Source organism: Cataglyphis hispanica, chromosome 11, assembly GCF_021464435.1.
Source record: "Cataglyphis hispanica isolate Lineage 1 chromosome 11, ULB_Chis1_1.0, whole genome shotgun sequence".
NCBI lineage: Eukaryota > Metazoa > Arthropoda > Insecta > Hymenoptera > Formicidae > Cataglyphis > Cataglyphis hispanica.
The window spans coordinates 4,191,492-4,204,588 of record NC_065964.1 but is presented as its reverse complement, the minus strand read 5'-3'; the positions used below and the strand labels follow the sequence as shown (position 1 = coordinate 4,204,588).

Below are 13,097 nucleotides of genomic sequence, written 5' to 3'. Positions count from 1 at the left end.
CGTTATAGGTCAGGATGATAACTATGCAAGAATTATGCAAGAAATGAAGCGGTATCGGTGATTGTGCAGAGAAACGCGAAACCGCAATTTCATTTCATAATAATACGCCATAAATATATGAACCGCATTATGACCAAGTTGAGAGACTGTGGAACATAGAACATAGTCGAACTCAGGCGGATATGCTCGGGACAATTTAAAGTCTTCTTTATGGAACGAGTACCCCGTCTCGTCTCCCGTCGACTTCTCTCTCTTTCTCTCTTTCTAGTCGAGTATAGAACTTTTCTCGGACGATTGTACCTCGTGAATGAATTTAATGAACGGTAAGAACCGTCTGGAAACTTCACTTGTCGTCAGCCGAGAATAGTTCACTATACGCTCCTCTTCTTCAACATGTTAGGATGTTAATAATTAGTAAAAAAAAATATTAGTGCATTTTAAAAAAATGCTAATAAACCAGCTGTTTCTTTCCGTCGCTGACTAATAAAGTTAAAATATATTATAATTTTATTGTAGCTGTAACGGAGTTTTTAGTACGTTTTTAATTTGATTTATATTTATTGAATATGACAGTTGTTAGCAAAAAAGAAAAGATGAATCATTTATGAATAAAAAACTAGAATTTCATGAATATTTTATTCTAAACAGTTAAATTATTTTTTAAGAAAGAAATTTAAAAAATAATAGCTTTTTATCTAATTTTATTAAATCTAAACAAAAAATTGAGTAGGCTGAAATATAAAGCTTATCAAAATCTATATTAAAAATATCGATCAGTAAAAATATAAAAAGCAAGAAGGAATTAAAATCACTAAAAAATCTTTATTGGTACGAACAATTCAGGATAACTCAGAACAAAACCTATCCAATTTTTATTGTTACATGTTAATTGAGATACTATGATGTTTATCTTAAGAAATTAGCAAAATATGCATCTTGTATTTATTAAAACGCCTATGATAGTTAAACTCTCGAATAATATACGTTATATCACATTAGCTTGCCCCCACTCTTTCATTATTTCTTTTCGTATATATATATATATGAGAAGCCAGAGACATCATCAGTCTCTCAATTGCGAAAGACTTTAGGAGTTTTGTTTGACGTAAAGTGTATCGTGAAAGAAATGGCAACAGCAAAATTCAAGGAAACATCCCCTTATGTCAAGCCGAAACCTTCACCACCTGAGGAGGACTACCTCTATAAAAAGTAAGCGATCAATTTGATTTGTATCATTGCATCTTCTCGGATAACTCGAGTAAATACTGGACTGAGGATCTTTTTAGTGAAGAAAACTATTTATCTTCAAAAGCTATATTTTAACGCAAAAATTTCATTTTTAAATATATTCGAGATATCTTTAAGACACTGACCTTGCGTGTGTACATTTACTAACGCAATAAAAATATGTTTTTGCAGATACTTAGAAGACCTTGTATTAAAGACCGATTCCCGAAACGATCCGATCCTTAAGCTGGCCTTATTTGGTGTGGGTCGTGCTGGTACGATACATTTAGCATCTATAATTTCTAATACACGCGTCAAACTCGTATATATCGTTGACGATGTCGAGAGCAACTGGCGAAATATGCGTAAACACTGGAATCTAGAGGATGTTACTTTCTTAAATAGTGAACAATCCGACAAAGTATTCAAGGATTCCAAGTGAGTAATTGCATTAAATAAGAAAAAGTACCATTGATGAAAATTATATATTAACCCTTTGATCGTCGCGTAGAGTCTTTAAAGCCAGATGTTTAATAAAATACATTTTTTAAATAAATAATAAGTAATAAAATACAAATTTTGCTCTTTAATTATTCGGTATCTTCCCGTTTTCTTGAAAAAAATATAAAATTATTTTTTTTTATATTGAGATCTCTCAAAATCCTGAAGGATTAATAAAAATTAAATCTATATTATATATTTAACGTATGTATTATATAATATATTAAAAAGTATTATATAGATAACAATATATTAATTCGATTTCTCATATTAATGGTTTAATAATCATTGTGAATTTACAGATATATATATATATATATATATATACATATATATATGCGCAAAAAGTATATAATTCTCAAATTTCACTTTTTCTGATTCGTACAGTGTCGACGCGATTGTCGTGGCATCGCCGACCTACACACACGAGAATATCGTTATCAAGGCTTTGAAGGCAAAAAAGGCGGTCTTCTGCGAAAAACCTATAGCGGAAAATCGATCGGACACTGCCAAATGCTACGATATGGCTGAGAAAATTGGCAAGCCATTGTTTTGCGCGTTCAATCGGCGATTCGATCCGAGCTACTCGGAAGTACGAGACCGAGTTCGAAAAGGTGAAGTCGGACACGTCCACATGATCAAAACCGTCGCACGCGACTCTCCCCTACCTACTATAGAGTATCTGAAAGCATCCGGCGGTATCTTCCACGATTGTTTGGTTCACGATATCGATATTATGACCTGGATTCTCGGCGAGTATCCAGATAAGGTGCGAGTTTTTTTCACGCACTCATATAAACTCGTCTAAACTTATTCAATTTAACATCTCGAGAAAAATGAATCTCCAATTTTTATAAATCTTATTTTGGAAACTTTTTATTTTTTCTTTGTTTATTTAATTTCAAAAAGGAGATATCAAATTCTTCGCTAGTAGAGTCATTGACTGGAAAAGCAAATTCAAAAAGTTAAATTTATAAATATAATAAATAATATTAAATATAATAAATATAATTTTGCAATACCGTTGACTAGATTAATAATATCCGATTACAGATTTCGGCCATAGTTGATGCGAACATCCCGGAAATCAAGGCGATTGGGGATTTCGATACGGTCGCAGTGACCATGCACTTTCCATCAGGTACCGTGGGTATGATCGATCTGTCGCGCAATAGCACTTATGGATACGATCAACGAGTGGAGGTGTTTGGTCCGAAGGGTGTCATACAAGCTGAAAACGAGCAGCCAAACTCCATTCATCGGCAGTACGGTCTGAACGGATCGGTCACTGCCCCGATCTGGTACTCGTTCGCTAGCCGTTTCATGAACGGCTACAGAAGAGAGTTCGATCACTTTGTCGACATAGTGCACGGTAAGGCTAAATCGCTGGTCAAGTCGAAAGAAATCTTGGCAGTGTGTAAGATCGCTACAGCATGTGAAGAATCCGCTCGCACAGGAAAGATCATGGATCTTAGCTGGGCGAACGGCGAATTGCCCGATGATCAATAAGGCTTCAACGAGAGACTATCATTGCCTCGATACTATTCTATATTTTTTTCCGACAAATAAAAAAATGTTGTACGCATAAAAAAAGATGACATTTCGGATTAACATGCTATCATATATGATTTAAAAATTAGAAATGAAATTAGTTACCCAATCTTCATTATTAATAGAGGATATCGAAACTTTTATCGATGTATTTAATTAATTTTTGTTTTTACATTTTACGCGCAACATTAAATATATACGAGAGACTAAAAAAGATAAGAGTGCGAATATGAAATAAATATTGCTAAATGCGATTTTATTACAAATGAAAAAAGATTTATTTCCGTTGCAAAATTTATATTAAATTATAATATTTATAATAGTAACAAATTCTTTTTTTGGTTCTTACTAAGATAATAGAGAAAAAAATTGCGTCTCTTCAAAAATATATTATCTCGCAAATTTATATAATATTGATTATGATTTAATTAGAGCTTATGTGCTAAATTAGTGAGTTTAGCCGATAACAAATAAATAAATCACAATCCACATAATTCGTTACATTTTTATATATAAGTGGCAAGGAAATAACACAATAATATACCAAATACAATGTCAAAAGAAAAATAGTAATATAAAATCGATATTGTCTGTAAAATTGATGCGCACGCCTATGCGTAGACTTTTCACTTTTTCGTAATTCCTATTGTAACAATATTATGTAAAAAAATGGAAAACCTTTCTATTCACTTGTGATTATCATTTTGTATACGTACAGCCGATATTTCTTCAGTAAACAATGAGGAACTGAGTTTGAGCCGCATCCAACATCAAATTCGAGTCCTTGAAATATTATCAAACAGCATAAAATTCTCACGCAAGAATTCTCTCACACATTTCATGCTCGATTTATCTAGAGTCTTACTAATACTAGATATATACATTTTGTCCATATTTACCATTTAAACAGAATATTACAAAGTATATCGCGAAATATATATATATATATATATATATATATATATATATATATATTGCAATCCTTAGAAAACTCTTATCGCGCATTATATCTTTCCACCAGGTGGTATACACATGTTGCACTTAAGACCATAACATCCTAATATCCAATATATCCAATAATAATCGCGTATTGCAAATTTACGTATATTGCAATTAATTATATCAATATCAAGTATTAGGTCATAACAATTTGATATCTCTTTTATATTTATATGTATGTATGTATGTATGTATGTATATATATATATATATATATATATATATATATATATATATATATATAATCAATTTTACTACACTAATTGTAAATAATGCGCAAGTCACTTAGGCGCCAAATGCATGTATAAGAAACTGTGTACAGTTGTATGTTTCGGAAAACTTCTTTCAGCTCTTGCGACTGTGAATCGCTTATATAATTTTACTTTACGTAGCCATAGGATTTTGGATTCGCACGTTTTTGCTTGCAATGTTTTTCAGTTCGTTATCAAGCTATAAAAATTCTTCAATATCATTATAATCCACTGTATATCAAACTCTCTATTGACGCTAGATTGCTAGACGATACTTAGAAATTGCTTTGAACATTGTAGGTCCCCTCCATTTATATTGCATGTAATATATTCACAATTTCGCTATCTCTGTCTCTAACTAACAATTTTCATATTCGAATCGCGTGCGATAATTTTCGATATTCAGAATTTCAAAGATTTTGCAAATAATGCGGCTGTAGCCTGTGTTTTGTCACCGCTAAATCTACGCAGTTCAGCAATAACTTGCGCCCTGGTAAAACCCAGAGCCTCTAGTTCCTTGACAGTGGCTTCCGTGAATGGATCGTGTGGATAAACCGTCGTTTCTAAGGCGGCCGGTCTATTTAATGAGCCTTGATTACTACTCCCTTGCCCATCTAAAACGTTTCGATGAAAACATTCATCATGGATAGATTGCGAAATAAATTCTTTGTTAAAAAACAAAGTACATAAAATTTTCTCTATATATGTTATATTTTTTTTCATATAACTTTTATATAAATTGCAAAAGAAAGAATGATAGGAGAAAAATTTACATAATTAATAATAATTAATTAATTTAAAAGTATGAAAAAATGTATGAAAAATGTATGTTGAAAATAGACCAAGAGAGAAAAGGATAAAAGAAAGAAATGCAAGGATTATTTTATTTACATATTTTTTTTTAGTTACGAAGAAAAAGAGGAACAAGATAAGAGAAAAAAGATAAAAAATTAGCCTGAATTGATTCTTACCATGCTGCTGCCTCTGCTTCTTCGCGTCTCTCGAACTGTCTTCGAGAGCTCGTTGAAGATCCCTATCATCTAAAGATTCCTCGCTATTCCCGCTTAATCTTGCACATTCAGGTAAATCACCTATAAAATAATTAACATAATGTTAATATTTCTCAATTCAATATTGTTTAGAATCTTAACATCAATTAATTATTTTATTAATTACACATTATTTTATTAATTATATAAAATAAAAAGAAACAGACCTTCTGCCAAAAATGGAGTTTCAGTGCCCGTAGTACCAATCTTCAGGACATTTTTCTTTAGGTCTATGCAACACTGATGTCTCTTGAGCATGTCCAAGCCCAGTAACATATCCATAGGTTGTTCCTCGAGGACGCTGAACGACGTCGTAAGATGATCATTGCCAATTTGTATTTGTACCATGTGTATACGACCGATTATACGTTGAACTCCGACACCCTTGGCGACCCCAGCCCATCTTGTGTCCACCAGACGCATAATATGACATCTCTCGGCACAGGCAGCGGACATAATAGTAGTTTGAGCACCTTGTGTCATAAAAATAATAATTTTCAATACTATAATGTGCAGGATCGATCTCGCGAAATGCTTTTGCAATGTTTTCATTGTGTAAACATTTTTGGAAACCATCAGATTATATTTAAATTGAAAACAAAATTTTTTTCTCTTGTGCTGTTTTCACAGAAAAATCGCATGAGTCATCAGATCTAAAATTAAACTGTTTTTTTGCATGTCATGCAGAATGCTTCTCCGAACTGTGCGTATTTAAAAATAAATACTACACACAGACGCCGAGATGCAGCAAAAACAAAGATATATAAAAATAATCTCAACATTTTTCACGCGCCTTTCGAGATATACGCAAAGCATTGACGCATTTCTAGTCATTATTAACAGCTCGAATCAACAGCCGATGGTTTACCTGAATCAATAAATGCTTTAACTGGAAATCCGTTGACTTTACAATTAATATACAACATAACGACAGTGCCAAAAGTTTCCGGATTGTATTCCATCGCCGCCTCCATATTTGCCTCAATATTCTTTTGCCTGATCTCTTCAGCAATCAGCCTTTGTGCTTCTGTGTCAAACGGATCCGCGTTCATCATTCTCAGCCGTTGTGCTTGCCGTTCATCTCGAGCGGCTATCTGCTCACTGAGTACAGTCGAAAATCTATCTATAATATACATTATATATTTAGACCAGAGGTGCAAGATGTAATGTTACACATTTTGTAACTGAGACCTGCTACTTACCGAGATTTCCCGACAACAAAGCGTCGGCTAATCTGGGATTATTCTGCTTCAACAACGCCAGCTGATCTGGATTAGCCAGGAACATATTTCTTATCAATGCTGGATCGTCCTCGCCGCGAGGATTTTGTATATTCGCGATCGGCTGTGGACGCGTGTTGCTGATCTCGGGAACTCTGATGGAACTGAAGTCCAGTAATGGAATGGCTAGAGCGATGTTTCTTCAAATTTAGTACGTTCATTTTTGCAAGACATTATATGCATTGTACAAAGTAGCATCATACGGTACAAGGGATAAGACATAAAATATAGAGAAAGATTATGAAACAAGTTTCATGGTAACGTTCAAAGAAGGAAAGAAAAGAAGAGCTAAGAATGCATGCATAATTAAGCTAAAGTCAAAGGCCAAGATTTCAACATCAAAGACCGTCGGCTTTTGATTATCAGTTTATAGGCTTTATGTCGACGCAAACAAGATAAACGATAGCTGCGAAACATTGTTACGACGATACATGAAAATAAATATTAGATATCTTTGATTGTGTTCATCTAGATTTATAATAATTTTTAGATTGTTTATTCACGGACCGTCGTTTGAGATCCTAAGAACGTTGCTCACCTCTGTTGAAGGATTGCAAATCACTGCCACTTTGATGCATATGCTGTAGGATAACGGCATCGCCGTCACGGATACCGTGATCGCGCAGAGACTTCTTATCGTCCATAAGTGGCAGGCCGTTGAACGCGATCACGATCTCGTGGGCCGGCACGCCGCTCTCGATCTCGCAGAATGCCTTGAAATTTTCCAGCTCCAGTTCCTCGCTCACGTCCAGAACGAAAACGCTGTCATCACTGAGCGTCGTTACGGTCACCTTCATACTTGCTCCGTGCGATCGCGACGAATTCTGAGAACGAATGAGCGCGACAAGCGTTCGCCACCGCCTCGTATATGTGATTGACGGGAAAATTTCGGAGATCTCTGCGACGTTTGAATGAGAACGAATCGTGACGAAAGCGGGATAGGAGACAAAGGGAGTACAGCTGAGACGGTCGGCACGCGATTCGCGAATCCTTCGGATGTAAACAAGAGGGACCCCAGCTCAGCAAAAATACTCCCCCGATGACGGCGAGACTCGCGTGTCGACACGAGACACGAGACGGATGGGTGACGCCATGATGTAATGATATAGGTACAACATTGCGCATAATGGCGGCAGCATAATGGGATAGCCAATCAAACATTGGTCCAAAATGTACCCGCAAAATTCAAATACAGAAATATCACATTTAAGTGTAGTTAAAATTTATAAAAATATAAAAATATGGGAATACCAAAGATAATAAATTTGGTTTTTACAACTGATTTTTATTTTATATTTTTGTTTAGAAAAGCAATTCCGTATAAACAACTTTTAACAAATTAAACATAAATTCCTTAAAAATATAACTTAAATGTTACTTACAATTCCAATAATATATTTAATATATGTTTAATGTATATCTTATATTAATAGAAAGATATATTTCTATTAGGATATGTTTATTATTAATTAAATATGTTTAACATATTTAGTATATATATTTTTGTAGTACAAGTTCTTTTAATATAATTTCCATTAACAGCAAAAAATAAAAAATGGCAAATGTATATACATATGTAAGTATATAGGAAGTTATGTCGTATAGTCGTGCGAAATTAGCCGCGGTCACGTGACTGAATTTCGAATCGGACCATTACACTTGAAGCTGTGCGTCGCCGATGTGCAGTCGAAACGCGATCGCTTCGGCTTTACGCGCCTTTTCAATCCGTCCCGGACGAATTTCGCATGCGGATGAACGTCGAGGATGTCGATTTTAGACAGGTAATCATCTCAACATTAATCGGCTTATGCAATTAACCGCAATTAATCGCGGTATTATAATTATCTCGGTACACGTGGTCGATGGTCATTCCACGCTCCGTCGAAGCAACGGTCTATTATGCAGATATTTCGCGATGTACGTCAATCCGATGAGCCGTGTCGTTCAACATAGTTCACTTATCGAGAAGCATCGAACAGCATCGAGAGATTTTGTTGCCGCGGTGGATTTTATTGATATAAGCGATCGCGCTTGTCTACGATATTTGCGCGCCAAATATTGACGCGCCCGCGCGTCCGCCATGATGGCGCGTCATTTCGAATTTTTGCGTAGTATCGCGTGCGATAAGTATCGAGAGTGCCGAGTGAATCTACAATCAATAATGAAAAATAATTGAACAATTTAAATTATCGGTATTATCTATCGATCTATTGCTCTATCAATCGCGTTGAATTGTGTTAGGGCGCGCAACGTATTATTTCGCGCGTTTTATTATCGTACGAGAATCGTCGGTGCATATCGTCGATATATCGAGGAACATCGAGAATTATCGAGGAACATCAAAGATTACCGAGGATCATCGTGGAAATCATAATGAATTAATCAAGAGAGGTTGTTATCGCTGCTCATCTAAAATGGCTGTGAGTGATTATTTAATTTATTTAATTATTTAATTATTATTTAATTATTATTTAATTACTATTTAATTATCTCAATCTTTTTATCATGCAGCTTAGAATTTGCCCAGATGCAGGAGAATAACGACATATTCTTATCAATTTTAAATAGCAAATAAATTTTTTACAAATGCTAAAATTATTAAAAAAGACTTCAAAATTTTTAAATGTGATAAAGGAAGGAAAGAAATAATGTGCAAAATTATATTTTCAAAATGTACGCATGTAGAGAGGCAATTTGAGTAACTATTGTAGCTTGTGCGAAATACATGTGAGATTGCAAATCGCCCGTCGCGCTTTCGATTTTTTAATAAAAGGCCTAATTGGCACTACAAGGGGCAAATTCGAACTGTTCGTGATCAATTTCTGACGGCGTGCCTGAACCGTGGCAATCAAGTTCGGCAAACTCAGGATAGACAAAATCAGTCGTACACTGGTATTCTTTAACTTTAAGCGACAAAAAGAAATAAAATTCATCTTTAAGGGGTAATATACGTGTGTAAAATATATATTACTAAAAAATTATATAACGCGTTTGACATTACGGTATTACAGAATAATTATTTAATAAGAAATGCTTTTCTTAAATAATTTTTGTCTCATTCTGAGTGTTCACTCGTAAAGTTGCCATGAGAAAAATAATTATAAAATATTTTTAACAAAAATCAAGCCAACTTGTAGGTAAAAAAATCTGAATAAATTATAAATATATTTTTTTTTCAGCGCGTTAATAATTTAATCTCTAACTACGGTAGAAACTCGGCGGTAATAAAAATTTTCTGATTCGCGCGGTTCTCTTATAGGAAAGGAATTCATATATTAGTAACGCAATGTTCCATTCATGCATTATGTGATATATTAATCGTTGTTTTAATAATTGATTTATAATTTAAAATTCCTACCGTAATTTAATATTCCGTTTGTATATAATACGCAAAATAATTTTGGCTACAAATTATCAATAATACGGTATTGGCGGCCTTGACGACGTAAACATTAGCGCGGTATTGTTTACGTTTTACTTATCATTCGCACGGCGATCCTCAAAGAGTAAAGTAATAGAACGCGAAACATTCAAATTCTTTTTCTAAACGTGATTGCGATAAATATCGGAAAATAATTTAATATGATAAATAATTATTTTTTACCTTAAATAATTGCAACTATATCATAATTATATCGCAACGATAATCTCGAGGCGCGTATTTCACGCGTGATATATAAACATATAATCAAGAATTAAAATAACAGGAATCAAAATTGTAAATTATTAGTTTGCCGCGATCTTTCTCTCTCTTTATCAGCATTAAATATTTTTTTAAAAATACTTAAAGTCCAATTCTATTTTGTCCAATACTTTATTTTTTTTTCGACGATTTAAATTGAGCGCAATAAAATAGTCCAATATATAAATCCAAGTAATTAATATAATGATAAGCTCCATGATATATTAATCGTTTATTAAATAAGTGATTTATAATTTAAAAGACCAGTTTAACTTAATATTCCGTTTGTATATACATCATAATACGCAAAATAATTTCGGCTACGAATTATCAATAACACGGTATGCGGCCTTGGCGGCGTAAACATTAGCGCGCTATTGTTTACGTACCATAATTTACGGATTGTTATCATTCGCACGGCAACACTCGAACAGTAAGATAGTAAGCGCGATATATTCCATCAAATTCCTTTTCTAAAAGCGATCGCGGACAGATATTAAAATTTAATTCGCTATAATTATTATAATTAACGATTAATTAACTTTTAAAAGTTAACGATTAATTAACTTTTAAAAATAAGAAATAAAAATAATATTTCAATTATAATAGATACTTTACGAGTGATGCATGATTTTGGCATATTAAACATCAAAAATCTTGTTCTTCGTTTTCTCTTTTACGATATAATAATGCGTATGTTTCGTGTAATTCTTCCGCGATTGCGAGTGCCGGTGTAAAGTATGCGATTGTCGCATATTCGACTAATCGTAATTAATTGTGTTTTCGCGAGTGAATGTCAAAACAACAAGAGATGAACAAGATGAGAAAAGGAGGTACTAGAAAGCATCCGACGATGGATGGAGTAGAGGTATATGTGGTAAATAATTTATTTCTATTTACTATCTATATTAATTTCAAAATATATACATTGCACAGTTTTTTTTTCTTCGTTTCTTTAATGATTTATGAGATCCAATTTAAATTATCGTATAATTTAACGCATATATTGTTTGTTTTTTCAAAACATATATACATCACATCTCTTTTAATCGAGAGAAACGAGGAATATGATATAGTTTATATGATATGATATGATATGATATAATTTATTCTCAAATTATGTAATATGATATATATATATATATATATATATATATATCATATTAGAAAATTATATACGTATAATACCCTCCTAAGGTGTAACCTTGTTACATTTTATCGAGGCGCGGTGCTTATGTCGATGAAAGATATTACGATGCTTACAACGTGCGCGTTAGAATTTCACGAGAAATCGTATAAAAACGTCAAATCATACTAGCCAAGCGTGAAACATAATTGCAAAAATCATTGGCATGCGAGTTTATGCGTGGATTATATTTCATATGAGTATCAGTTTTGAATAGCTTTTAACGAGATGTTTCCTATTGACGTTTCCTATTAAAGCTATTTTGATAATAATCTCGATATGTGAACAAAACATTTGATTGTCGTATGCACATCTGCGTGAGATGCGTTCGTTGCCAAATAAATGCTTTTATTTCTATGTAACATTCATAAATTTTCATCCGCTTAACGATAAAGTAACATCAAGATAAAATAACAATCAGACAGCGATAATTGAAAATGCATATATTGAATTTTTTGTCACTGAGAGATGCATTATTCGAATACCTTTTGATTATTAAAATTTGATATATTATATAATAATATATTTTTTTTCTACTTTTTTTCACTTATTCTATTTTTACACTTCATTGACAAGTTGTCCTAGTCATCGAGCTTTCATGTTCGCGTATACAGAGCCTTACAGCCACCTGTCTAATAATGCGCCTCCCGTATCCGGTGCCGCCTAACCGTTTCCGGTATCTAGGGCTGGATGTTACCCCCTGTGGTGTCCTCACACGCGACCCCCGCGTAAAAGGGGCACGAGACCCCAAAACATTCCACGCTCCAATGCACCGCCTTTCCCAGTTTTTCTGGGGAACAAGTTTCCCTCCGTTATATGTGTGTGTATATATATATATATATATATATATATATATATATATATATATACGCGCGCGCGTGTGTGTGTGTGTGTGTGTGTGTGTGTTCGACATCCGTACAATCGATTTGTTATTGCGACTCGTCATTGTATTAGCGAGAGGGAACAGCGAGAACTCTGACAGTTTTAATCGTCTCGCTATTTTTCAATTTTAAGAGTTATGCATTCGCTACATCTTTTAACGACTGTTGAAAATATAATGATAATGATGAGGAAAAGTGTGAAAGAGAAGAAAATATCTTTTATTTATATAAGTATTTAAACATCTGCTTTCTCCGTCTTATTTATGACAATTTTTAGATCCCAACTTAATATGAAATCCCAATTATTAACATATAACTATACCAATACATCTTTGATTTTTTTTTACATAGAAATTTATATAAACAAAAGAAATTTGAATAAATGTTAATAATAATATATTAAATATATATATTAAATATATATAATTATATATATAATATAATTTGCGATAAGATTATAATCGGTAAGATTATATTAATGCTCTTACGG

The 13,097-nt window shown here is 33.3% G+C and overlaps 2 protein-coding genes across 2 annotated transcripts; one reads left to right on the top strand and one right to left on the bottom strand.

Annotated features, from left to right (window-relative positions):
• Positions 1-1,061: 1,061 nt before the first annotated feature.
• LOC126853112 (inositol 2-dehydrogenase-like) lies at positions 1,062-3,968 on the top strand. Its single transcript, XM_050598571.1, has 4 exons — positions 1,062-1,209; positions 1,420-1,665; positions 2,116-2,497; positions 2,782-3,968. Exons 1-4 carry the CDS (start codon positions 1,127-1,129, stop codon positions 3,235-3,237), a joined length of 1,167 nt encoding a protein of 388 aa, XP_050454528.1. The 5' UTR covers positions 1,062-1,126; the 3' UTR covers positions 3,238-3,968.
• Positions 3,771-7,936, bottom strand: LOC126853106 (protein DDI1 homolog 2). The gene is made up of 6 exons (XM_050598567.1): positions 7,397-7,936; positions 6,781-6,984; positions 6,447-6,701; positions 5,746-6,051; positions 5,501-5,620; positions 3,771-5,143 (listed from the first exon to the last, which is right to left on the bottom strand). The coding sequence occupies exons 1-6, from the start codon at positions 7,653-7,655 to the stop codon at positions 4,932-4,934; spliced, it is 1,356 nt and encodes a 451-aa protein (XP_050454524.1). The 5' UTR covers positions 7,656-7,936; the 3' UTR covers positions 3,771-4,931.
• Positions 7,937-13,097: the final 5,161 nt, after the last annotated feature.

Excerpts from the sequence above, each read along its gene's own strand:
- LOC126853112 (XM_050598571.1), top strand. The coding sequence starts at position 1,127 with ATGGCAACAGCAAAATTCAAGGAAACATCCCCTTATGTCAAGCCGAAA. Across the intron at positions 1,210-1,419 it reads GAGGACTACCTCTATAAAAA|ATACTTAGAAGACCTTGTAT; the intron begins GTAAGCGATCAA and ends ATGTTTTTGCAG. Across the intron at positions 2,498-2,781 it reads TCGGCGAGTATCCAGATAAG|ATTTCGGCCATAGTTGATGC; the intron begins GTGCGAGTTTTT and ends ATCCGATTACAG.
- LOC126853106 (XM_050598567.1), bottom strand. The coding sequence starts at position 7,655 with ATGAAGGTGACCGTAACGACGCTCAGTGATGACAGCGTTTTCGTTCTG. Across the intron at positions 6,702-6,780 it reads TTTGTTGTCGGGAAATCTCG|ATAGATTTTCGACTGTACTC; the intron begins GTAAGTAGCAGG and ends TGTATATTATAG. Across the intron at positions 5,144-5,500 it reads GAAGCAGAGGCAGCAGCATG|ATGGGCAAGGGAGTAGTAAT; the intron begins GTAAGAATCAAT and ends GAAACGTTTTAG.